Source organism: Sceloporus undulatus, chromosome 6 (assembly GCF_019175285.1).
Source record: "Sceloporus undulatus isolate JIND9_A2432 ecotype Alabama chromosome 6, SceUnd_v1.1, whole genome shotgun sequence".
Classification (NCBI taxonomy): domain Eukaryota; kingdom Metazoa; phylum Chordata; class Lepidosauria; order Squamata; family Phrynosomatidae; genus Sceloporus; species Sceloporus undulatus.
The window spans coordinates 102,381,032-102,407,712 of NC_056527.1; the positions used below are offsets into that span (position 1 = coordinate 102,381,032).

The 26,681-nt window shown below is 41.7% G+C and overlaps 1 protein-coding gene across 1 annotated transcript; it reads right to left on the minus strand.

Annotated features, from left to right (window-relative positions):
* Positions 1 to 1,786: 1,786 nt before the first annotated feature.
* LOC121933036 (serine protease 27-like) lies at positions 1,787 to 26,131 on the minus strand. Its single transcript, XM_042472247.1, has 6 exons — positions 26,047 to 26,131; positions 6,341 to 6,367; positions 5,465 to 5,630; positions 3,782 to 4,053; positions 3,455 to 3,624; positions 1,787 to 2,098 (listed from the first exon to the last, which is right to left on the minus strand). The coding sequence occupies exons 1-6, from the start codon at positions 26,129 to 26,131 to the stop codon at positions 1,787 to 1,789; spliced, it is 1,032 nt and encodes a 343-aa protein (XP_042328181.1).
* Positions 26,132 to 26,681: the final 550 nt, after the last annotated feature.

Below are 26,681 nucleotides of genomic sequence, written 5' to 3' on the forward strand. Positions count from 1 at the left end.
AAGTTTCTTTTGTCTGTATGCTTGCTGTGCATATCATCACTGTCTTCATAAATTAGAGAGGCTATAAACTGAATTTGGAATCTTCTGCATGCAGACGAAGTGCTCTCCAGGGCCTCCCTCTTGTTCCTTGGCAAAATTACTGGCAGCTGCTTTGTTCTTTCTAGCACCTAACTCACTGTTGGCTGCAAATCAAGAACTGTGCTACTTGGTTTTGCAAGCTTTGCTTTGCTTATCTTGGATTGGCTTTGATCAAACATGCTTAGCTCTTGCAAAGCATGATGAGATCTTAATTGGCAATAAACCTGTTTAGAAAACTTCAACAAAGAAATAAACATGAGATGAAACTGAGCGGAACATTAACAAACCTGGAGGAGGTAGATTAAATGCAAAAGAGTTAGGGAGGTAGATAGCCTTAATAGCTATAGAGAGAGTCATGAGGAACAATCAAGAAGCATTTTCCTTATATGTTCACTGGTTTCATCACACACATCAAGCTTCCATTACCTGCAATGGCATCAGAGAAATGAACAAGGATGTCTACCTGAGACAGCATACCCTTCAACATTCATAAATGAAAATGGGGACATATGTGGCCAAGCAACATCAGAATGTGGTCAAGATGGCCAAAGTTATTAATAAGGAATGACACATAAACTAGGGGAGCCAAGTGAAGTTTGCTTTTGCCTAAGCCTACTGGGAAGGGTAAAATCCTGCCTTCTCTTCTCCTCTCCTTTTGTCCCACCAACCCAGCCACACAGAGTTATTTGAAAGCAAAATAGCTTTGCATTTTAAACTCAGTTTGCTGCAACTGAACTAAGCTGAGGACAAAGGGGAGAGTGTCAGGAATAGCGAGAAATATTTTTAAAGTCACTGAAAAAGTGGGATGACAGAAGATTCATTGAGACTGCCCCCACCAAATCAGGACAATTGAAGAGTATAAGGAAATGTAAACATTGATAAGAACAACAAACATACAGTTGCTCTTAGCTGTCTTTCTTTCTAAAATACAATATTAAGGAAGGGGGAAAGAAATTTTAAAATAAAAACTTGAAGTGTAAGCTTTTGAGAGCTCCATTTAAAGAAAAAACAGACATCTTCATAAAGTCACACTTGACAACCTGGACAACTTGTAACTTTTTTAAAAAAAAATCTCTGCCAGTCATTGATGCAGTGAATAGGTAGCTGTGGCTTTTTGGGCTTTCCTTCATTCCTTCAGACTCCTAGTAAAAATCTCCATTCTTGCAATCTGTAGCTTAAAATTAATCAGACCTACCCAACTGAAATAAAGGTTCAAAACCTTTATTTTTTTTAAAAAAGGTGTGGTTTCAGAATCCACACTCGGGGGAAAACCTTAAACCAGTGCAACAGGTAGTTGCAAATATTAGTACACATTTTGAATTCAGAAAGTTAATGGAATTTCTCCCAAAGTTTGACTTATCAAATAAAAATGGCCTGCATTTCCCACCTCCTTTTTCTCCAAGATCATTCTCTGAGTTTTAATTAGTTTGAATCATAGAATCATAGACTTGGAAGACACCGCAAGGGCCATCCAATCGAGACTGATATGCTTGTCTTGCATACCAGTTCTTGAAATGTCTCTCTTAATAGGAGAAAGAAAATATTCTGTTTAAATTTCCCAGCAATAAATATAAAGATCCTTTTCCCCCTGAAGAGGAGATGATAAAAGTCAAGTTGTTTCGTACAGCTGACGTGTATTAGAAGGCTGATGATGCCTTTCTCTTCCATATTGTGGTTGTTATGAAAGGATTTTCCCATTGTACATTGGTTACATGAGAATCAATAGATACACTGAGAACATCAAAAGGCTGACATTGAGGGGGGAGGCATGGTTAGACAAGTGGACCCCAGGATGCTTTTGGCCTTTGCTGTCTTCTTGCCAGTCACGTAGTTCACGGCCACTTGGGTCTTTGACAAATTCAATTTCAGGAATATAGCTGTGGATCCAGTTCTCATAGTAAGTAAGCCGACTGTATACTCCAGGGCGGTTCTTGATAGCACATCCTTCACCCCAGCTGACAATGCCAGCCAAGACCCATGAATTGCCTATCAGACATACCATGGGACCTCCAGAATCACCCTGTAAAAAAAGTAAAAAATGTATCATAGAGAAAGGGCATGATGCAGGTGAATCACTGCCTGGGATTGGGATTAAAACTTCTATTTAATGGCTTTGCATTCCCTCTGAGAAGATCAGCTTCATAGCTTGGGTTTCTCTTGGACCCAGCATTGCTCCTGGAAGACTTTGTGGCTGCTGTGGTATGGAGTGTCTTTGCCCAATCTCAATTGGTACACCAGCTGCACTGCTTTCTAAGAAAAACAGACACTAGTTCGTGCCTTAATTGTCTCCCAGTTAAATTATTTTAATGTACATTCCATGGGTTTGCACTTGAAGAATGTTCAGAAGCTAAGGTAAACCAAAATTCAGAGGCCAGACTGTTGTCTAGTGTGCAAACATGTCACCGGTCTGGTACTAATTGTTCTTTATAGCCTTTGGTCTTGAGTGATTATATCACTTGTGTGGATTTTAAAAAAATTGTTCTTTAAAAACTTCTTTTAATGAATATTTTTATCCAGTGTGTATCACTCTGCAAGCCTTGGTAGGCTGAGAGGTGATAAACATTTAATACAGTGGGTCCTTCGTATCAGCTGAAGTTTGATTCCAGGATGTTCTGTGGATATGAAAATCCACAGATGCTCAAGTCTCATTAAATACAATGGTATACTAAAATGGTGTCCCTTTTATATAAAATGGCAAAATCAAGGTTTGCTTTTTTGAATGTATATATTATTAAAATATATATATTCAAGCTGTGGATGGTTGAATCCATGGATAAAGCACCCGTGGATATGAAGGGCCAACTGGTTGTTATGAAACAAATGATCTATCTTCTTCAATAGCAGATTTGGATTCTTACAGATAAAGTTGGAAATGCAGCATTGTACATTGGTTGATGATTCGTAGGGTTGCTTTTGACTTATTGGACAACCTGGGGCCACCTCTCAACTTAAAATGAAAAACAGGTTCTCATACTACAATGTCTTTTTCAATGCTGAAGGAGCCACTGTTTGTGAACCAAAGAAGGGGCTATCTCTACCAGAACTGAGTTGTCTCCCCCAACATACTGTATTCCCATTGTGTTGGATTATAACTCTCAGCATCACCAATCAGTCTGGCCAATGGGAGTTTCAGGCATCTAAAGGGTCACATGTTGGAGTGAAGATGTGGGAACTGGTGCAAAGCTAGGGAGCCACTTTCTGCAAATTCAATGATAGAATGGAGAAATCAGATATCATTGAGCCAGCCGGTTCTTCTTTTAACCAGTATCTGTCTGCTTTCCTGAGGCTGCACTTGTTCAAGCTCCATTAAGGCAGTCTCTCAGCTAACCATTTAAGAGCAAAAGGATATACTATGCATAAGGAGCTGAGGTCTTACCTTACAGGCATCTCTCCTTCCCTCTGGATAGCCAGCACAAATCATATCATCCTGGATATTCCGTGGGGTCAGGCCATCACCCATATTTTTGCGATAGAGTTCACTACAGGTCTTTGAGTCAATGATGGGTACCTTCACCTTCTGGAGGGTTTGTGGGGAGGGAAGGTTGACTGCAATGACAACACCGCACACTACTGAAGCTCTTCTTTCTAGATCCCACCCACCTGGGCTCCTCCCACATGTCATTCCACCCCACTGCATCGTTCTTGCTCCTTATATTTGCCCCCATCCCATTATTATTAATTTTTCTTTCTCTCTCATGCACACCTGAATGGCGTAAGTTGCCCCAGCCGGTGACCCAACACACTTTGCCTGGACGGAAATGCAGAGAGGCATCAGGCAGGCAGATGGGGAGAATCAAGTCTGAATACTGGACCTTCCTGGAGAGCTGCACAAGGGCGATGTCACCACTGCTAGTCTGGCCTGCATAACTGGGATGTACGATGACCTGCTGCACTCCCAAGCAACATGCCTGTGGGCCAGGATTGGACAGCTGGGTGACTCCCAAAAGGACTTGGTACTGGGAGAGATCCCTGAACCTGAAAACATGACATAAAGGATGGGGCAGGTAAGAAGAATTATACCATCTGGGCTTCAGGCAGGTTAAAGAGCAAACAACTCCATTCTTGCAACAACTACACTAGCTGCTGGTCCACCAGGCACAAATCAAAGTGCTAATTATGACTTTAAAGCCCTACTTGGCTCAAATCCAGGTTATACCTTATTCTCCCTTACAAACCACTCTATGCTCTGAGATCTCTTGTGGAGTCCCACCACCCTCACATGTATGGGAGAAGGCCTCCAGGCTCTGGAATTCCCTTCCCCGAGAAGTTAGACTGGCACTCTCCCCACTTTATTTTCCCAGACAAAGATTTTTCTATTCCGATAGGCATTTGATGAGTGGTTATATAAGAACCATCTTATACAATGAGCTAGATATTTCTAAGTGTGTGTGTGTGTGTGTGTGTGTTGATACAGTGAGACTTTGGTATTCACTGGGATTTGGTTCCAGGATACACACACACACACACACACACCATGGATACCAAAATCTGTGGATGTTCAAGTCTCATTAAATACAGTGGGCCCGCCTTATCTGTGGACTTGCCATCTGCTGATTCCAGCATCTGCGAATGGCAAGCCTCCTGTTATCAGTAATGGTGGTGCATGTGCACAGCCATGCCACCATTAGGGACCACATTTGCAGTTGCACATTTGGGACAAGCCTGCAGTAGGAGGAGGACCAGCAGGAAGCCACAGGCTGACCATGTAGGCACCACCCCAAGGGAGACTTTGCCAGGCACTTGAGGTATGGGCAGATGAGGGCACCAGCTGCAAGAGGGGCGTCAGGTGCCCGGATGCCCTCAGCGGAGGCTGCGCTGCTGCTATGGGACTCCTGGCTGACCCAGTTGTGGTGCTGCCTCCTTGCCCCATTCCTTACAGAGCTGGTAGCATCTGCTTTGGCACCCCCCAGCTCTGCCCACTGCCCTATCAGCTGCCTTGTGCCACTTTCTGTTCCCTGGGCACACCTCACCTGGCTGGCAGGAGCAAGGCAGGTGCCACCCACTCCATGGGGTGCAGGAGAGGGAGGTGTCATGAAATAGACATCACATGAATCTCTTTCTTGTGTGAAGTCGAAGGCTTTCATGGCCGGCATCCATAGTTTTTTGTGGGTTCTTTGAAGAGGCCAGCCACAGATGCTGGCAAAACACTAGGAATAAACTCTTCTAGAACATGGCCACATAGCCCAAAAAACCCACACAAAAAAAATCTCTTTCTTGTTTTCAGGGGGGGGGGGATAATAAGCAAAACCTGCACTGATGAATGGTGGGTACCTATGATATTCATTCTCTGAGATGCCCAACCAGATGGTATGGTGACAAGGTAGGATTATGATAGTAGAATCATAGGCTAGCCCCCCAGGTTTCCCATTCCGCTCCCTATACTCACTGATAGAAACAGTGGGCTGCAGTTATCACCCAGTCCTCCAAGATGAGAGAGCCTCCACACACATGTCTTTGGTTGAGCTGCAAGCTGATCTGCCAGGGGAACTCTCCTGGCACAGCATCCTTTCCCTTCACAATCCGGTTGAAAACGACTGGGGGCTGACCGCAGGCTGCAAGAATAATCTGTAGTTCATTCAGTCTGATTTAGAAGGATCAGGATGTAAGGTATTAGAGTCATGTGAATTCTAATAAACAATACAGTGGAGATTGCTTTGGCTTGACCTAGCTATTGTTTCAGAAGTGGGTACGCATGCTGCTGCTGCTGCTGCTGCTGTTGTTTGCAAAGTGCATTCCGACACTGTCTCCATCTTTGATGGAAATAAAGAAAGCCTCTGTGCATGGAAACTTAGAACAGATCTCTGAAGAAAGAAATCCTATTTCTATATCAAGAAAGAATAAATATTCTAATGACACTCAATTCAGAAATGGGACGGGAGGATTATTGCCAACAGAAAGGCTGTTTAGTAGGATACAGAGCAGGGCATCATGCAGAGACACACCAGCCTCCTCTCTGGTTGGGTTATCTGAGTTCACAGGAGTCATTAACTATTTAATTTACTTAATTCTCATGACAGACTTGTATGTCTCAACATTTCCTGTAGGGAAATGAGGGCAGAACTTCAGTTTCTCAGAAGGCAACTGTTAGCTCAGTTTGGGATGGAAAGAGTGTTTCCTCTTTCACCCAGAAAAATGCACTGAGCTGATCAAAATACCATGAGCATAAAAGAAAAGGAGCACAAATATCTAATGTGACAATCTGTTCTCATTTCTACCAAAAAAATTTCATCAAGAGGTTGCTTTGCAGGAAATGCACACTCACCTCTGCTTGCCTGGATCTCTTGGACCCCTGTAACACAAAATTAAGATATGAAGATACTCATGACAAAACTGGGGCTATTGTACTTTGGACATATGAGATGATAATGATCAATGAAGTGCAAGGTACTAAAAGAAGAAGACCACAGTATTGTGGATCGACTCATTCAGGGAATCCATGAGGCTACGTCTGCAAGACCTGAGCAAGGCTGTAAATAAAAGGATCTGTTGGAAGTCCCTCATTATGGCTTAGCATAAACTGAAGTCAGCTTGATGGCAGATAAAAACAATATCACCAATGAGTTTCACTGGACTTAAGGCAGCGGTGAGAATATGAGACCCATGGACTGCATGTGGCCCCCAGAATTGTTGTTGTTGTTGTTTGCAATTCACTTGGCTTTTCCAGACTTCCCTTCACTCAAAAAGCAAGACCCCAAATAATCATTCTGGGGACCTCCAGGAGCAGCATTTACCTTAAAATAGATACCATTGCCATCACCCCCAAAATACCAGAAGTCAAAATTAACTGAAATTATAACTGAAAAACCATGGGGTGGTTTTCATGCCATTTCCAAGTGGGTGCTCTTCTTTATCCCATATCAATGATCTGTATCAATCCGGTAAGAAGCTTTTTACTAAGAATATGTCAGCACTCCTCACTTAGCCAGTTGGATGCATTTATAAACCAAGAGAAATCATAAGGAGTTGCTGAATATGTTTACACTATACAGTTATAGTAGTTTGATATCACTTTAACAATCATAGCTCCATCCTACAGAATGTTGGGATTTGAGGAGGTACTTAGAATACTCTGTTAGAAAGTAGGTCAATAATTCTAAGCAAAGGTTCTCTCGATATTCATTAATCTCTCAAAGAAAACAACCAGATGCTTTGTCATGCCAGACGACGCAGCAACCAATACACATGGGCTTTATAGACAGTTCAAATTTGAAACAGCTTGCCACAAAAAAAGGAGAAAAGGTAATAATAATAATAATAATAATAATAATAATAATAATAATAATAATTTATATTTCCTGCCTCTCCCTGCGGATTGAAGCAGTATTACAACAGATAAAATCAAGCAATACAGTTACAAAATGTCAATAAAAGCACACAAAAATACATGCACAGTCATTAAAATAGCCAAATCGACATCTGTTTCTGTACTATTGAATCAAGTGTGGAAGATTCTTTAAGATCAGTTACAGAAGATCAGATGGGTAGGCCTGACGGAAGAGATCTGTCTTAAGTGCCTTCTTGAAGGCATCTAAGGTGGTGATAAGATGGATCTCTTCCGGTAAGTTGTTCCAAAGCGTGGAGGGCGCGGCTGTGAACGCTTTATGGGAAGTTGTGATTAGTCTGGTCTTTGTATATTCCAATATTTTCTTCCCCAATGTTCTGAGAGTGCGGGGTGGATTGTGTAGGGAGAGGCGTTCCCTTAAGTAACTCGGGCCCAAGCCATGTAGGGCTTTAAAGGTAATGACCAACACTTTGTATTGGGCCCTGAAGCTGATCGGCAGCCAGTGTAATTATTTTAATATTGGAGTAATATGGTCAGATCTAAATGTATCTGTGACCAATCTGGCTGCAGAATTTTGGATGACTTTGAAAAAATTATGAGTCATGCAAACATCTACGAAAACAGATTCAGCCTGATTCAACATTAGATGCTCATTCAGCTGAAGTTCAGAACTATGTATATGATTCGAAGAATTCCTTCTCTTTTCTTGCTGAAAAATGTCATCTCATGTTTCTCATTTTAGAATGGGGACAGCAACTGTAATATAAAGGCTGAAGAAGCAGGATAGTTATGCATGGATTATTGCTAGTTCTAGCAGTGTCTGAGATGGAGCAGCTAAGCTGTCCTCAAGCCTTACCCGTCTCTTCATCCAAACAACCCACACAGATCTACTGCCTTCCTGTCGCCAGACATAACTGAGAAACAATAGACTGGTGTTTGCCATAATTCCCCACTGTCTGGATCAAGTGCCTCTCCTTCTCCATCCTGATCAGAACACCGTGTCCTTCTAATACTGTGACATTACCATTTCAGTTCCAGTCAAGGGCCGGTGCTCCAAAGACAATCTCTCTCTTCAAGACTAATTTAGCAAAGCCATAATTTACTTTTCCCCACCTACCTGGCAACGCCCTGAAACCCAATTATAACATCATCAAAATCAACTCAAGAAACTATTACGGCGCCTCTTTTGCTGGCATTAATGACCATTCCTTGTTGGCACTCGTCTGGTGTAGATCTGTTAAGATGCTATCGCTAGCCTAGTTAGTACGTTTTTAAAAGTTAAAAAGAGAAACAACAAACTCTCTAAGCCAGAAATTCTCCTTTAGGCTTTGAGTTCCTCTGAGGTCAGACTCTGACCTCTTAACTCTCATAACTGAATTCAGGGTGACATCTACCCTACTTGGTCCCCCATAGTCAGGGCTGGACAAGGTTGGGGTTAATGTTCAGGGACAGTTTCTAGAATCCCCAAGTGTGGGCTGGCTGGTGGATATGTAGTCAAAACAGTATTTTTTTTCCCTGAGTTGTGAAATCTGATGGAGATCTCATTAGAAAAATTGCAGTAGATTTCAAAATGTTCAATCATTGGGGAAATAGCAATACAATTGGCCATCCATATCTATGGATTCTGCATCGATGGATTCAGCCATCCACAGCTCGAAAAACAACCCAAGAAGGAAACCTTGATATTGTCATTTTATATAAGAGAAATCATTTTACCACCCCATTGTATATAATGGGACCTGAGCATCCACAGGGGGTCCTAGAACCAAACCCCAATGGATATCAAAGGTCCACTGTAACTAAAATGTGATGGCATCATGGGGAAGGAACACTGCCTGGTGCAGCCAGAGATATAGGAGATTACCGCACTAGGGTAAAAGCGTTCCCCAATGCGTTCTCACGGGCGCGAACCTGGAACATGATGAGGGCCAGAACGCTAGTTTACCGCACAGCGGTACGCCGCCGTCGCCGCCGGGCGTTCCAAATGTGTTCCAAATGTGTTCCAGGGAGGCCATTTCTGGGAACGCTTTTACCCTAGTGCGGTAATCTCCATAGTGTCACTAAACATTTCAAACTAACAAGGGCAGTAGCCACAATGGATGGAAAGAATATTCCAAACATTTACCTACCTACCCCACTCACCCCAAAATACATGTTTTTCAAGAATCCAGGACTGACCCCCCCAAAAAAGTCTTTGCAGTGCAGAACTTATTTTATGTAAAACATACACTGGTGATTTGCATAGAAGACAGCATTTTCTGCACAGAAAACAATATTTCTACACAAGACAATTATTTTATGCAGCAAAAATGCTGTTTCCTATATAGAAATTGCTGCTCTTTAGGCAAAATACCCAAGTGCTTTCTTTCAGAACAAACTCGGTGAAGAATTGCACCTGTAGTAACTGCACACTATGTGTCCAGTCTTTAGGAATCCCCTTCTGCATGTCAACCATAGCATCTCAGGACCTCACCAAAAATCATAGGGCAGTTTCATGTGATACACCAGCCAGGCATTCTGTCACTTTAAAAAGTATGGTATAAAGCAAGAACAACCCCCACGTCCCCCTGCACCCATGTTTGGTAGGGGAAGAACAATGACAGGGGATGTACAGTCTAATGTATCTTCTCACTAAGGAACCACTGCCAGGTTTCCCAAAAATACATTGATTGTCACTGATGAAAACATTCTTAAGGACATCCACCCTAAACCACTCTTGAAACACCATTTAAGTAAACTGTTTTTCACAAAAGGCTGGAACAGTGAGTTCCACAGGCTGAGTAGGCATTTTGAGGCAGAGTTATATTATCTATATTAAACAGCCAAGATCCCTGTGGCACCTGAAAGATTAGCTAGATTTATTTGGCTTAAACTTTTCTGAACTGCAGCCCACATCATCAGCTGCAGGTACATTCCCCATGTACTTATCTAAAGTCTTGCTGACATGATATTATGAATAGCGTTGTTACTGTGGCCTACATGATTCCTTCCACAACATTCTAGTAATGTGCAGCTCTTTTACCCATGTTCTTGCATAGTTACATCTCAAATCAACAATCCCCTTGGAAGATATCTCAAGTACGATGCATGACCACACAATTCAGTCTAACCAACATGGAACATCTGCTATATGCTCCTGAAGCAGCATGCGAAAAAATACAGAAAGGAGAAGTACATGGGTCAAGGAAAAATGGAACTCATATCTAAATCTGTTACACTGAGACGTTTTAATTTATTATATACGTGCATTTTCTTTCACAAGGTTGCACAATGGCATCACACACATGAGGCCCATTCCAGCTCTATGATTGTATCCTGGACATCCTGCAAAGCGCCAGAGAGTTAGACTTAATGGTCCATGAGGCGCCTTCTAATTCCATAGTCCTACACTATCTCACACTTCATCTAATGGCAAATTCATTCCACCACAGCCAGTCTTCAGGTAACCAAAATGATACTATCCATATACAAGGGGAAAAAATATATCAGCACGCATAGAGCAATAACAAGGCTGATGTAAGCAAACAATCCAACATTTTTAAACATGGGGAGGGGGAGAAGTAGAAAGTGGTTAAGGGAGGAAAGAGTCTAAAGAAAGGGGACTCTCAACAGTAAGGACCAAGCCTTGTCATTCCTGACAGAAACAGAATGCTTATTATTTTGAAAGCAGGTCCAGCACTGTCATGGGGAGGGGAGGGAGAGAACACCTTCAGGAAGCAGATGCTAGGAGTGGACAACAATGCAACCATTTTCTTAGCTACTCCCCTCTTTTGGAATACAAGTTACATGTTCTATGCAGCTTATTTTTCACCCTTAAATTCACCCTTAAATCTAGCTCAACCTTTGATCCTCCAGCTGTTCTATACTTTATCTCCCAGAAATTTCCCTAGCATGGCCAATTATAGTGAATGCTGGGAGCTGAAGTCCAAAACATCTGGAAGACCTCTGAACTAACTCTATACAGCACTGTAAGGTGCAGAAGAGAGTCTCATTTGACCACCAATATTCCACTGCCAGTCCAGTATTCTTCCACACACAAATGGAGAAGGGCACCACACACATAAACATACACATATGTTGGCCCTACCCTGGTCAGAGGTAAAATGGGGTGAAAAAAACTGGGATTCAGTGGAATGGAGTCTCCTGGAGAAGTGTAGAGGTGGTTCACTGGAACCCAGTTGCAAATCCCACATCTGTGTGTTGAGCTGCCAATATATTTATATATTTATGCTTTTTGAAATACCATTACCATGATTTTCTGTTCTGACTTGTCCCACCCAGAAAGTGAAAAAGAATGTTAATGTTTTACAGGTGCCAAAAGAAGACTGGAAACAATGCATATCTTTATAATGACATCTGTGCTCAAGGGAAAAAATATTCTGCAATGGCCTTTGTTTACAGATGATGTGATTCTTTAGGAGGCACCGTGTCCCTTAATTCTAAGCATATATCCACTCCTCTAAGCCACCTGACTCTAATTTGTGGGTCATAAGGAAGATCCTGAATAGCATCTGGTCAGTGAAAAGTAAAATTGCACTTCTTCAGAGGAACAGGGATAGGTAAATATCCATTCAATTTGAATTCCATTTAACTTACAATTTGAATTACATTATTTAAACAAATATAGTCTAATGGCAAAAAGAAATTTGTCAGAAACCTGCAAAATCCATCCTCCCTGATCCAGGCATCTTCCATATAGATTAGATTATAAATTCTCCCTAGCCAACATTACTAATTGAAAATTCTTGCCTTTTCACCAAATATTTCCTAGTATACTTTATTTTAAAATCATCATAAAGTTGTATGGAGATATAATCCAAGTAGCTAAACTGAAATGAATTATTTCTGTTAGAAGTAGAACTCAAGTAAGGACCAAAGAAAACTAAGGGCCCATACAGACAGGCCAAAATAAAGCTGCTTCGGATCACTTTGGAGGTATGCTGTTAAAAGAACCTTCTAGGTAAACTCATCAGTTCTTTTGGTTTCTCCTATCATTTGTATGCTGACGACACTCAGCTGTATCTCTCCACCCCTGACCTTTCGACGGGGCTTGAACAGCAAGTTTCTTCTTGTCTGACTGCCATCTCTCAGTGGATGCGGCTTCGGCGCTTGAAGCTCAACATGTCTAAGACTGAGCTTCTCGTCTTTCCACCTAAACCCACCCTTCATTATTCCTTTTCTGTTTCTGTCGACGACACATCTATTCAACCGGATCATCAAGCCCGCAGTCTTGGCTTCATTTTTGACTCTTCTCTATCATTTATTCCCCAGATCCAGGCCACCGCAAAGACCTGTAGATTCTTTCTCCACAACATTGCCAAGATCCGTCCATTCCTCTCAATCTCTACTGCCAAGACTCTAGTCCATGCCCTAGTGGTTTCGCGACTAGATTATTGTAACCTCCTTCTAACAGGGCTTCCTCTTTCACACCTCCATCCTTTAATATCTGTCCAGTATTCAGCTGCCCGTATTGTCACATCCGCTCGCCGCTTTGACCATGTTTCTCCTCTTTTATCCTCCCTTCATTGGCTCCCCTTCCCCTTTCGCATCCGATACAAGCTTTTGTTACTGACTTTCAAAGCCCTCCATGGGTTGGCCCCTCCTTACTTATCTGACCTTCTTTCTCCTTACATTCCTACTCGCACCCTCCGCTCTGGTAGTCAGGGTCTCCTGTCACAATGTAGGACTACCACTGCCCCCTCCCGAATTCGTCCCTTCTCGCTTGCTGCCCCTTACTCCTGGAACCTTCTTCCCCCACATGCACACCTCATCACTTCTCTGCCCAGTTTCAAAACTCAATTAAAGACTATATTGTTTAGAGAAGCATTCCCAGAGGTGAGCCCCTCTCTGACCCAGGAAGCCTCTTTCTAACCATCCATCAAGAAGCCAAGCCCTTCCTCCAGTCCATCTGCCTTGGTCCAGGCCTCGGAGGTGGAAAAGATCTGCTGGACCTGATCCTATTCCTAACCACCACTCCCTTCTCCTTTTGTGTCGTGTCTTTTAGATTGTAAGCCTGAGGGCAGGGAACCGTCTGACTAAAAAATTGATGTACAGCGCTGTGTAAACTTACAGCGCTTTATAAATAAAGGTTAATAATAATAATAAAAAGGACACACACATCTTAAGAGGCCAGAAGTTGCACCAAAGCAGTGCTCCAGTCCTTAGGACTGGAACGTGGCTTTGGCACAGCTTCTGGCCTCTTGGGACACATGCAGCATTTAAACAGCATACCTCCAAAGTAACCAAAAGCAGCTTTATTTTGGCCTGTCTGTACTGATTCTAAGGTAACTTTGGTGTTTTACAGACTGCCCAAAAGGGCGGTCTGCCGCCGCCCTTGTTTACTGCATGAGGGAACCACAGCTGACAAACCGCGTGGTTCCCTGGCCAGCAAAAAGAAGCCGCAAAAAGTGGCTTCTTTTTCCGGCGCTGTTATGACATTGCAAGGCGCCAATGCCACCTTTGTGGCATCACGAGGGTGCCAAGATGTGCGGACGCTAAGCGTCTGTCACATCAAAATAGCGGCGCCCATCTGTATAGGGCGCCGCCATTTTGACGCCCCCGTTATGTGCGAGGGGCAAGGCTCATCAGGAAGCGCCTCCCCTCGCGCATAACGATAGTGCCCCATAGGACCCATCGGGGACGCGCCTTTATTTCTCTGCTCGAATGTACATATGAGTTGGTAATGATGTGGAACTGGCTGTTGTTCATCTTCTGTTTCAAATACAAATGACTCTGCTTTTAAGAAGCCCTACTATCTCACATCTACCCCCCCCAAAAAAAAATTATCCATGGCATTTTACAGACTGCCCAAAAAAGGCAGTCTGCCGGCGCCATCATTTGCTGCACTGAGGAGCCCCAGTGGCCAAACCGCGCGGCTCCTTTGCGCAGCAAAAAGGAGCTGCAAAAAGCAGCTTCTTTTTGCAGTACAGAAATGGCATCGCAAAGCACCAATGGCGCACTTGCGGCATCATTTCCGCCGCACGACGTGAGGACGCTAGGCCTCCGCGACATCAAAATGGCATCACCCATGTAGAATGGGCGCTGCCATTTTGTACGCGCTCGACGCGTACTAGGGTTAGGGGTGTCTGGAAAAGACCCCCTTTCTAATGCTAGTACGTGCCGCGCATGTACTTTCCGCCCGTGTGGAACGGGCCCATGTTAATCATACTCTTGCATTCTTACCTCTATCCCTCTCTGCCAACACACACACAACACACACTTTTAAAATGAATTATAACTTATCTCACCAAAATATTCAGTGACAGAGCATGGAAATAACATACTTTAATGTGTTAATGCTAAAACATTCAGACATCTAGCATTATTAAGGAGAAAAGATGAAAACAAGAAGTGAGAGACTCAGGGAAAATTAGGTGTATGAAGAGAAGGTGATGCTGCATATGATATGCTACTGCCACACTGCCTATGATTTATTTAAAATTTAACAATCAGCATAATGTCTAACAAATAATCAAGGCAACAAATAAAACACCTACTAACATTAACATAAATGTATCAGGCATTTGAGAACTCATCAACAATTAATGGTATGTATTAGACCTTTTAAAAATGTTTTAAACTCTGTGGCAAGCAGTTCTTATAAATCTCATTAGCAGAATAATTGGGTCCTGGAATACCTAAAGAATATAGAGTTAGATAACTAGTATGCTAGGTGAACCTTGCTCATTCTGTCTGCGGCCTGGATCCTAGCCACACTTATCCAGCGGCTTTTCAAAAACAGGAGCATGCCATTTTTGAAAAGTTGCTGTATACACACAGCTGGGATCCAGGCTACATGACTTTATCCCATCGGGGATAAGTTGCTTTAAAATGAATGTGATAATTTCCTACATTAGCCCTGGTATAATAGAAAGTATCTAAAATAAATAAAATAAATTTCAAATGTTCTGTATAATCTAATGGTTTTTGACTTAGTAAGACCTATTGTACTGTGAGGATCAAGATGCATGGAATTGTTTATTTCATATCAATTATTTACATGTAGCAGAATTGTAGACTAAAGGCCTCAGTAAAATTGGGCTCAGCAAAAACGGTTGCCTCTATCAGAATCAAATTAGATGTATGGTTTGAAAACTGATGTTTAATCTTTTCCTCTTTTCCCAGTACATATTCTAATCACTTAGCAGCTGAAAATACATATCAAATTGAAAAACAACCCCAGCATATCTGAATTAGGGAAGACCTTCTCAAATTGTGCCCAGAGTTATGTAATCCATCACACAACCACCATTCAGTGCAGAATATGGGGAGAACCCTCCATATTCATCCTTCTTTTCCTTCTCCCTTTATTTCTTTCCTATTTTTCCAAGCTCCTCTTTCTTCCCCTTTTTCTTTCCCCTTCTTTATTGTTTTTTATTATTCACATTCATTCTGGCAATGGTTGGGATTATGGTCCAACACATGCAGAGAACAACAGATTAGAGAAAGCTGTGTTGGGCAAGCAGCAATTACCTAATGTCTGGTTTGGAATTTCTCCTCTGTGGATTTTTTCACAGTTTCCAAACATGGACTGCTGTGCTTTATTTAAAAGGAGATACTGTTCTGTTAGCCTGCCTGAAAGCCTATGACATCTGCATGGGCAGTTCTTATTTCTATACAGAGCAGTGTTACATGGGTTTCAGCTGTCTGTACTAATGTCAAGAATAATGGCGGGGTACAGACCGCCGCTTTGCGGCGGTCTGCCGCCGGCACCGGTAGGTCCGCGGGGGAGCCGGAGCCTTCAGACGCCGCGGCTCCCGCGCGGACCAAAAAAGAAGCTCCAAAATGGAGTTTCTTTTTGAGTCGCGTTTGTGACGTAGCGAGGCGCCAGGGGCGCACTCGCTACGTCATAAAGGCTGCAACACGTACGGACGCTCAGCGTCCGATACGTAAAGATGGCGGCGCCCGTATGAACAGGGCGCCGCCATCTTGTACGTATTCAATACGTACTAGGGCTAGGGGTGTGTGGAAGCACCGCCCCTTCCTAACCCTAGTACGTATTGTATACGTACTATTTGGCGGTCTGTACCCCACCAACGTCTATTTAATAAAGTAGTATACACAACTGAAGCCTATTTGAAACTGTCCTATATAGAATTAGGATCTGTTAACTAATGAATATCAGGTGCTGCAGGCTATATTTCAGAGAATGAACTGGCAAAACTACCTCTAAGTATTCCTTACCTAAAAAAACAAAAAACACCATGAAATTCATGAGCTCGCCATATGTTGGCAAGTGACTAGAAGACACACAGATATGTATATATGGGAGGGGGGCTCCTATTTCCTCATTAACTTTCTCTGCTAAATCTACATCTTTGTTTTTATTATGGTCAAAATATTATTAATACAAGTTGCTAGGCCAATTATACTTCATGATTCGGCTGTCTTTGTAGGGGGTCTCTGGAAGATAAGTCTAGGAGCAAGGGAAGATACAACTTAGTTGTAGAATTCATGAGTATATATTCACATGCATGCAGTGGTGCAGTTTTAGATAATTTTAAATACTGGGCTTAATGGTTTGATGAGCAAGAGGCTGTCTACATTTCAATGTGTATTATTCTGCTTACATTCAAGATAGTTGTATGGCCCCCACTCTTTCCATCTTAGATGGTGATGAGGACACCTTGGTTCTATCATTAACCAAAATGGAAACTATGGAAGTCAGCATAAGACCAAAGCTTGGAAGGACTGAGATGAAGGAATTAGACAAGGCAGGGATGTAGCCAAGGTGGGGGGGGGGGGGTTTGGGGACCCAACCCCCCCCAATAATAATAATAATAATAATAATAATAATAATAATTTATTTATTTATTTGTATCCCGCCTCTCTCTGTATTGGATCGAGGCGGGTAACAACAAATATAAGAACAATAAAAATAAACACAACAAGCCATAAGTAAAAAACCTAGCAAAACATATAAAATCCAGTTCCCTATCTCCCTCCCACCTTAAAATACCATTAAAAATGACAGTTCCCAACTGTAGAGTGAACATTCCAAGGAGATCAATTTGGGAATGCTTGCCGGAAGAGAGCCGTTTTTATTGCCTTTTTAAAGGCCTCCAAAGATGTTATAAGGCGGATCTCCTCCGGCAGGTCATTCCAGATTTTTGGAGTGGCAACAGAAAACGTCCTCTGGGAAGTTGTTACCAGTCTGGTTTTCTTAGACTGCAAGAGATTCTTCCCAGAGGACCTGAGAGTGTGGGAAGGATTGTATGGGAGGAGGCATTCCCTCAGGTAAGCTGGACCCTTCCGTTAGATACAATGAATGGTGTGCACCACTGTGCCCAAGCCCAAGCCCCATTATAATAGTGGCACTTAGTTTGAACCCCTCTTCCCAAAATCCTGGCTATGTCCCTGGACAAGGTCCTCATGATACAACTTTGGTGCTCAAAGATGTATCATTGAGCATCAAAGTCAAGATATGCTGTGGCCTTTCCAATTTATGTGGATGGATGCATGGATGGAGAAACCTGGCAGGAAGAAAATTAATTAATTTGAAATGTAGTGCTGGAAGAGAGTTTGGATAGCCAAAAGGACAAATAAATGGGTCCTAGAGCAAGTCTAACCTGAAATTTCACTTGAATCCAAAATAACTAAACGGAGGCTCTCATACTTTGAACATATCATGAGAAAGCATTATTGTCATTCCTCAGACAATGATGCTTGGGGAAGTTGAAGGCAGTAGAAGAAGAGGAACACCTCAATACAGTTAGTCTGACTAAATGGAAGAATCTATGGTCCTGAGTTTGCAAGACCTGAGTAGGGCTACTACTAACAGAATCTCCTGGAGATCTCTCATTCAGAGGGTAACAATAAGTCTAAATAAACTTGATGCTGTGTAACAACAGTGTGAATCTATTGCTTTACATACTGCAAAACATAGTGAGGCGGCCTGCCTGCATTTGGAGGGCTTTTTGGTCATTCTGTGTTTTGCCCTAAAGTCCTACCCAAATAATCAACAGTGTGATGTGGCAGCTAAAAAGGCCAATGAGATTATAGGCTGCATCAAAAGAAGTACAGTGGTCTCTTCCCTTACGTGGGGGATCCGTTCTGCCAGCGTCAGGAAAATTCCGTGTATGCTCAAGCCCCATTAAAGCCAATGGGACTCGTGCCCATGCTGGCACGCAGGCCATTGCTCTTTCCAGCATGAGGCGCTGCTTCTTCTGGCGTGACTTCCAGTGTATGACATGAGCGCATTCTATAGATTCTAGATCAAGGGAAGTAATAATGTCACTCTATTCGGCTTTAGTTGGGCCTCACCTGGAATATTGTGTCCAGTCCTGGAGAATGTTCAAAGAAGGGTGACAAAAATAGTGAAGGGTCTGGAAATCCCTATGAGGAGCAACCTAAGGAGCTGTGTATGTTTAGTCTGGATAATAGAAGGTTAAGAGGTGATATGACAGCTCTGTTTAAATATTTGAAGGGATGCAATATTGAGGAGGGAGCAAGCTTGTTTTCTGCTGTCTTGCCATGGAGACAAAGGGAGTCCTATCAGAAAGCCATCAGATCATACCTTTCAAATCAACTCCTGGCATGTCCCTACTCACCTTCCCTGCTTGACCATCCAGTAATTATCCCAAATCTAATCAGCGTTTTGTTACTATGGAGGTAAAGCCATCAGCTGATCCAGATCCCTTTTGTCAATTCCCTGGGAATGTCATCAAGACCTATGTCACACTGGATATTGTACCAAACACCACTCTAAAGTATGAAATGTGATATAAATATCCTCTTCAGCACTAGCCACTTTGGCCTGTTACAGACTGCCAAAATAAAGCTGCTTCAGGTTTCTTTGGAGGTATGCTATTTAAATGATGCATGGGTCCTAAGAGTCCGGAGGTCGCACCAAAGCCACACTCCATTCATAAGCACTGGAGTGCAGCTTTGGTGCAGCTTCCGGATTCTTCGGATGCATGCATCATTTAAATAGCATACCTCCAAAGAGACCTGAAGCAGCTTTATTTTGGCAGTCTGTAACAGGCCTTAGTCCACAAACATTTTTCCATGGACCTCTCTTCAGGATTGGTAAGTATTGCCCCTTGTAACTCCTGATTCCTCTTTCCCACACCTTTCTTTCTGATAGCCTTGTATGTTTCACATCAGTTTTGCATCCTCCTGCACCATAGAAGTACCAATTGCAGTTGCCATCAAATTGTGGCAATAATTTTGGGTGTAGAGGCAATAGTGCAGGTTTGAATGGGTGGGGGTAGATCCAATGACCCCCACCTCGTGTGGAGAATCTACCAACCACCTTGGTTTCTAAGCTTGAGAGCTAAGTTCTTAACAGGACAACCAACCACAATTAGGATACAAGAGAACTCAACGTGAGTAAAGGAAGTCAGAACGCGGGGTTTCCCCTAGTGGGAACAAGCTCTAAGGGAACCAACTGGAACCTGTACAAAACCACATGGAAGTAATCAGCAGAGATCAAAGGGTGAGGCAAGAAAAATAACTTGGAAGCACTGGGAAGGGAAGCAAAAAAAAAAAAAAATCCCACTGTAATAAGACATGAAGGCAGAGTGATTTAATGTCTGCAAGAGGAAGAAAGAAGCAATGTTTCTGAAAATATGTCCTGGAGGAGTGTTAAAAAAAAACTGGTTGCTGAAAACATTGGTTGAACTGATGTAAATCAAGGACAGAGCTTGTAGAGAGAATATAGAATTGAGGAGATGCTAAAAGGGCTCACAGTCAAGATGTTAAAACAAGCTGCAGAAGGAAGGAAAGTAAATGAGGGGAGGGGGATTCAAATAAAACCCACAGTGGAAAGTTATCTTCTGGTACAAAGGAATGTTAGTGGAATATGGGGGGTCCACTCACAAGGGAATTCAGGAGGGGGAATGGCAAAACTGGAGGAGAATCAAACTAATAAACATTTGGCTCCGCTTTTCCCTCAAGCAGAAAGACAAATAGTCTCTGCTGTGATTTCAAAAATTGGATCCATCTGGCTAGGATTTGTAGGGATGAGGTAATGTGGCTTTTCAAGACACAGCTGTTTGAAATTTGTAGAGAATGTTCACGGGAATGTTTAGAACAAGAACTAAAACTAAAGGAACCCCAGACAGTCAGTGGAAGGGGGTATTTAAAAAGAGTCAGATCTTGGAAGAGAGGGCTAAATGCTGTAGAACAGGCTTTGGACTGGATAGGTGTGTTTTATTTACTCTTCATTTTTAAATTTTATTTAATTAGATTTTTAAAATGATAATTTACAATAACCATGAATTACATAACTACAGCTGCACTCAAATAACCTCTCAAATATTCTTTTGACTTTTAAAAAAATATCTTGTTAAAAATTCCTGTGTGTTAATGGTGAACCTTGATCCATTGTTAAATTGAAAATGTGGGACAAGGGATTCCATATTTTCCCAAATTAGTTTTTAAATATTTTTCACATTGCCATTCAAGCTTTCATTATCCATTTTTTTCAGCTACAGCAATCCACCAAAGCCTGCCCAGCCAACACTAGAGAAATATTCCTCCTGCATTTTTCCAGCACCTTACTATTCCAGCATTAGTAGCTCCAATCATAACTGAAATAAGACCTTTATGTGGCAGCTCTTCATTTTACTCATCAAAAATTGGCAATGTATGTAGTTTAATTGATGTTGGATGCTACCTCTTAATTGTAGTTTTCCTACCTTGTATGGGTCTGTTTTTAACTCGCAAATGACTGATTTGTATAGAAAACTTCATTGCCTGTGCAGGAATATTTCTCCATTTTCAAATATATTTTTATTCTCTCTCTGCCCCTCTCTCTCCAAGAACATTTACAAATCACACCTCCTAACAACAGCAAAACAACATATTACAAAAGGCAGGCTAACAGAAAACTACTACTACTAACCACAATGTCTCCCCTCCCTTACGGCTCTTTATTTTCCACACCAAAAATTCTGTTTCCTGTGTAGAAAATGTTTTTTTTTCTATGCAAAACAACCATGTGTGAATGTTGTGCAGAAGTCCCATGATTCTCAAAGACTCTTCCAGCAGCGAGAAAACTGCTGGAAGTATTTGTTGCTACCTTCAAAAGAAAAAGAAAAAAACCTTAGTGACACATGGCATCCCTAACCTATCAGCTACGGTGCTTTTCACATGCTGCTGACATTATTTGAGTACTTCCAAAAGGAACTGCATTTTTTACTAAAACTAAAGATACACAAGTTTTGCTACAGAGATTCCAATTTTTCAAGTTCATTTTTCCCAAGCTTGAACAGACACATTCTGTGGGAAAGCTGGGCTGACGTTTTATATTCTGGAACATTACCTCAGTTTCATCAATTACTAAATTCCATTGTTTTGTTCAACAAGTCAACCTGAAATAGGGCAGGTGCTTTTAGACTTACAATAGACACATACATCTGGTAAGTTGTACAACAAAGTTGTTCAGGCTGCTTGACAGGCATTAAATAGCAAGTCTTATAAGGTATGTATGTGCACCTCACTTCTATGTGGTGAGACAATTCAGGGGTTTCAGTATTTAGCCAGGTTTTCATTCCCATAGGAAAAGGTTGCATGGGACTGACGTTTTTTCTTTGATATAGGGTTTATTTTCACATATGCACAGGCTGAACATAAGACGTGGGCTCACTGCACTTACAGTTTTAAACAGTTTCCTGTTCTTTCTGAGTTCTAGGGCAACCCACAGTGCAATAGGATTTTCTGCAGAAAACGTAGAATCATAGAGTTAGAAGAGACCCCAAGGGCCATCCAGTCCAATCCCCTGCCATGCAGGAAATCACCATCAAAGAATCCCTGACAGATGGTTATCCAGCCTCTGTTTAAAGACTTCCAGGGAAGGAGACTCCACTACACTCCGAAGGAGTTTGTTCCACTCTTGAACAGTCCTTACTGTAAGGAAGTTCCTCCCCCTGCCCAGTTATATCAGTTTAATAACATTGTAACTGCAATGGCTTCATCCTAACAAATCTTTGAGTTTGTGGTTTTGTGGTGTCATCAAAACTCTAGTCTATTCCCTTGAGCTGGCGTCCCCAAAATATCCCCAAAAGAGGGTCTAAAGTTTAAATTAAACTACTTTGTGAACTATAGTAGAGAGAAGTGAATTAGTGGTGTTGAGTGGACAGTTGCAAGTACATAAGCACCAATCCTATGATTCTCTGAGTTGGAGCCATGACAGTTAAAGTAGAATTGAACTGCTATAGTTGGTGACAGTAGATGCACTCCCAGTTCCATCGCAGATTAATTTCCTCCTACACACACAGACTTTGTTCACCCCCTTCCTTTGTGTATGAATCAGGAGGAGGATTAATCATCTCTACACATTACCCATGTCTTCATGGGGGGCAGCTCATCTTCTATAGAAACAGCATTCATTACATTACATAAATGTTTTGGCCAAGTCTTAGGAAGCATTGCTGCAAGGTATCCCCACTGATAGTTCTATTTACAGAAATCTTGGCCTCATTCCCACTACCTTTTAAGCCAGATCGTGAATCGGTTTGAACTGGTTCAAACAACCCTGGTTCCCACTTAATCTGAATCTCTGAAGCAATTCCGAGAGGGGTCCATGTGCTAGACCCATTTAACCCACATCTTTTGGATGCTGATATTTTTTTTTCCTGCTTCTTTTTCAATAAATTGAATCTGCGCAAGTGTGAACCACATGCAAATCGGAATCAATTTAGAATTGCCCTTCGTCCAGCTGGAGCAGGTCCATTTTGAATCGATTCATGCCTGAATGTGAACCACAAGTGGATTATTTTAGAGGGGGGAAAAGAGATCAGGGCAAATGTAGTGGGAACCACACTCTGCTGTTGAATCAATCCATTGATTTGGATCACCAATCTGTAAGTGGGAATGGGGCCCTTGTAATCAATAATAGCAGAGTCAGAAGGCATTTTCAATCTCTGTGCAGTCAGAGACACTGAGTGATGACAGATCCTGGAAAGATCATTCAGACAAAATAAAAAAGAACTCAACAAAGCTGGAGAAAGAGTAAAACAACAAAAGCAACAAATTGAAGCTTAATTTAAAATTGAGAAGCCATATCAAACTAGGTTCCTAATGTAGGCAAAGGCAATAAGCACTAAGAAATGACATAGGACATTTCACGTAACATGACAACATTTCAGGGAAGTCATATGTAACTAGGACCCAGAGCAATGGATTTAAGCTACAGGAAAAGAGATTCCACCTAAACACTAGGAGGAACTTCCTGACAGTAAGGGCTTTTTGACAGTGGAACACTCTTCCTTGGAGTGTAGTGGAATCTCCTTCCCTGGAGGTCTTTAAACAGAGGCTGGATGGCCATCTGTTGGGAATGCTTTGATTTGGATTTCCTGCATGGCAGGGGGTTGGACTGGATGGCCCTTGCAGTCTCTTCCAACTCTGAGATTCTATGATTCTAGTGCTACCCTCCAGCTGCTTACTGAGAAAAACACTAGTTACATCCATGGCCTATCAACATCAGAGTGGCAAAAGTTATTAATGAGGAAGATCACACAAACTAGGAAAGGTTGCAGGAGTTTGCTTTTGGCCAGTGATAGAGTCGATTTATTCAGACTCAAGTCACTTCAGTGACTCAGAATTGACTCCACAATAAATGATGTGCTGACTTGACTCGACTCATGATTTATACATTTTTAGTGACCAAGTTGCTGGTATAATTCACTTCAAACAGCAGGCAAGACTTGCCCCTAGAGCCCAGGGTGTGTTTCTCAGCAGGGAAGAGTAAATGCATTAGGCAATGGGCTGGAGGTGGAAAGATCCTTGTAAAACTTTTCAAAAGCTTTAGAAGGCTCCTCTGGTGTGCAGCAAGGACAAGCTGCTGAGCAAACCTCAACTCCTGCCCCAAGCCAATTGCCTAATGTGCTTGCTTGTCCCCTACATGGAAAGCACCCTGATTCCCTGTTTTTTTTCCTGTTAAAATTGGCTCACAGATGTGCGACTTGACTTGAAATTTGAAGGTAGAATTTGATCTTTGACTTGATACCTGGAGTAAAAGACTTGAATACATCACTGCTTTTGCCTGAGTCTACAGTAAAGGCAAGATTTCATTACTACCCTCTTCTTCCTCCTGCTGACTTAACCGAGTGAAAACCACTTATGCATTTTGAATTCAGTTTGCAGTAATGGAAGAAAGCTGAGGGCAAAAGTGGGAGGAAGAGACAGAAACTGGGACATTTTAAAAGCAGTTGAAAAAATAGAATGACAGAGGATTAATTAGAACTGCCCCTTCCAAATCAGGACATCTGGAGAGTATGCCTACTATTTACTGGATAAATAATATTCTGTTATCCTTTAAATCTGAGTAGCCTTCTGGAAATAAATCAGTAAAAGAGTTTCTCCTAGTGAGTGATGCTATCTCTTCTTTTTTTTAAAAAAAGCCTTTTTTATTGTTTATATAAATTGTATAATGCATTGGATCAAGTTGTATAACATAATATGTATTGGACGTCACATAGGCTTAGTCATATCTAGAGTAGACCTATTAAAATAAATAGGACAAATAAATAACTTAAATCCCATTAACTGGGTAGTAAATGGGACTACTCTATGATTAAACCTGGATCCAACCCATTATAAATATTTATAATATCACAACAATATAACGGGGGGGGGGGGGGAAATATAATGGTCAAATAAAGTGAATGATCTGGTGAGACAAGTAGGGCTTTTAGATTGAGGAAGTCAACGCTGAAAAGGTATACAATAAAGTTAGGGAAACTTAATAAAATAATCCACATTATAGGTGCTGGATACCAAATTACTTGTTTATAGTCCTTGAAAGGGGGTGAGGAACAGGGGTTGTCATGTATATGGTGCAAAAATTGCATTATTTAATAATGATTTATTTATAGGCTGTATGGTATTATTGAGCATAAAATCAATAAATAAAATATTTTAAAGAAATAAAGCATTTTAAAGAAACTATTATGTGAATGGGAAGTTGTTTTATTGCACCTCGCCATGTCTGATCTACCAGATTTGTGGCAGTTCATAAATTCTGAATCAATGGGGTTTGATCTGAAGAGAGATCAAGCAGTCTAAAAGTTAGGGAAATGTACCGACAGAGATATCAAGTTACCTACATCCCTTCGAAACATCTTGGCACATTTCCACCAGAGATGCTCGAAACCAGCTTTTTCACTTTTCCTAAAGGCAGAACTGAAGTTGCTGCCAGGTTAGAAGGAGGTGCTGGCAAAATTCAATTCCGTATCCCCCTTTCCATGCATGGCCATGGGCTTCACAGTATCTGGCAAGAATAGAATGTGGGACCTTATGTATGGCAGATAAGATATGGACTCTGCAGAATGTATAGCTTTTAAAAATCATATTTAAAAATAGTCAAAAGCATATTTTCTTTTCTCTGTAAATATAAGAGTGAGAAATGGGAATAAAAAACAAGAAAGCAATCTATTGAAAGGAGTTTAAAGAACAACAGAGGGGAAAACAGTCATAACCTTGGATAATCAAGTAAATATTACATAAGCTAAGTCATGGATTGAAATAGATTTCTGATGTTTAGACCTCCACATTGTGAATTCTTAGCTGTTAAACTTTACCACACTATTAGCATATCATCTTTTTTCTGCTTGAATTGTCAGTATTCCTATTCATCTGTCAGCATGCAATCTGAAAACTCAGTGAATTTTTGTTTTGTTTTATCGTGTTTAAATAGATTTAGCATCCAAAAAACCCCACCCTAAAATGGTTGATTTTCTTACCCATCAGTGCCAAGAGAAGCATGAGGAGACGGGCTTCCCTGGTGGCCACCAAGCCTTGTTGTTTGATTATTTGCCACTCCAACATGATGGACTCTGCTTGTGCCAGATGTAACCAATTTACCAAAGAGGAAGAGTTTATAGTTTTCCAGAAATGGGACACGACCGTGATTGAAAGCTGTTGACAGATAACCAATGATCAAGGATAGAAAGCATCTTGCTTATATACCTGTCTGTGAAAGGTGGGTTGGGTGCTGGTCTAGAATGTTGACCAACAAGTTCAGCAGATCTCTTCAGCATCTGCACCTTCTTTTCTAGCACCAATCCTGCTGTGGCCAATTGCCCAGGTTGCTAGGAAGATGTGAATGCAAGCAGGAGACCACACCTGAATCTACCATGCTCAGCCATCTTTCACCCTTATCCACCCTAAGCTCCACACCAGCTCCTTCTTTTGTTTGGCATTCAGGAGTGGTAACACCCCAAATAACCTGGGGTAAAATTTGAGCTTCTGGAAACAATTCCTCATGAGCAATAGCACAAGAAAATCACACTACCTGAAACTAGGCAGCATTGTGGTGTTCTCAGCAAAGGGGCAGAAGAAGGATGAGGGTGAGGATGATGCCAAAAATTGTGAAGGG

What these genes read in the sequence shown, in the direction of transcription:
- LOC121933036 (XM_042472247.1), bottom strand. Translation starts at nt 26,131, where the DNA reads ATGTTGGAGTGGCAAATAATCAAACAACAAGGCTTGGTGGCCACCAGG. An exon ending in AGAGATCCAGGCAAGCAGAG is followed by an intron (nt 5,631 to 6,340) that starts GTGAGTGTGCAT and finishes TTATTCTTGCAG; the next exon opens with CCTGCGGTCAGCCCCCAGTC. An exon ending in GGGCAACTTACGCCATTCAG is followed by an intron (nt 3,625 to 3,781) that starts GTGTGCATGAGA and finishes TTGTCATTGCAG; the next exon opens with TCAACCTTCCCTCCCCACAA.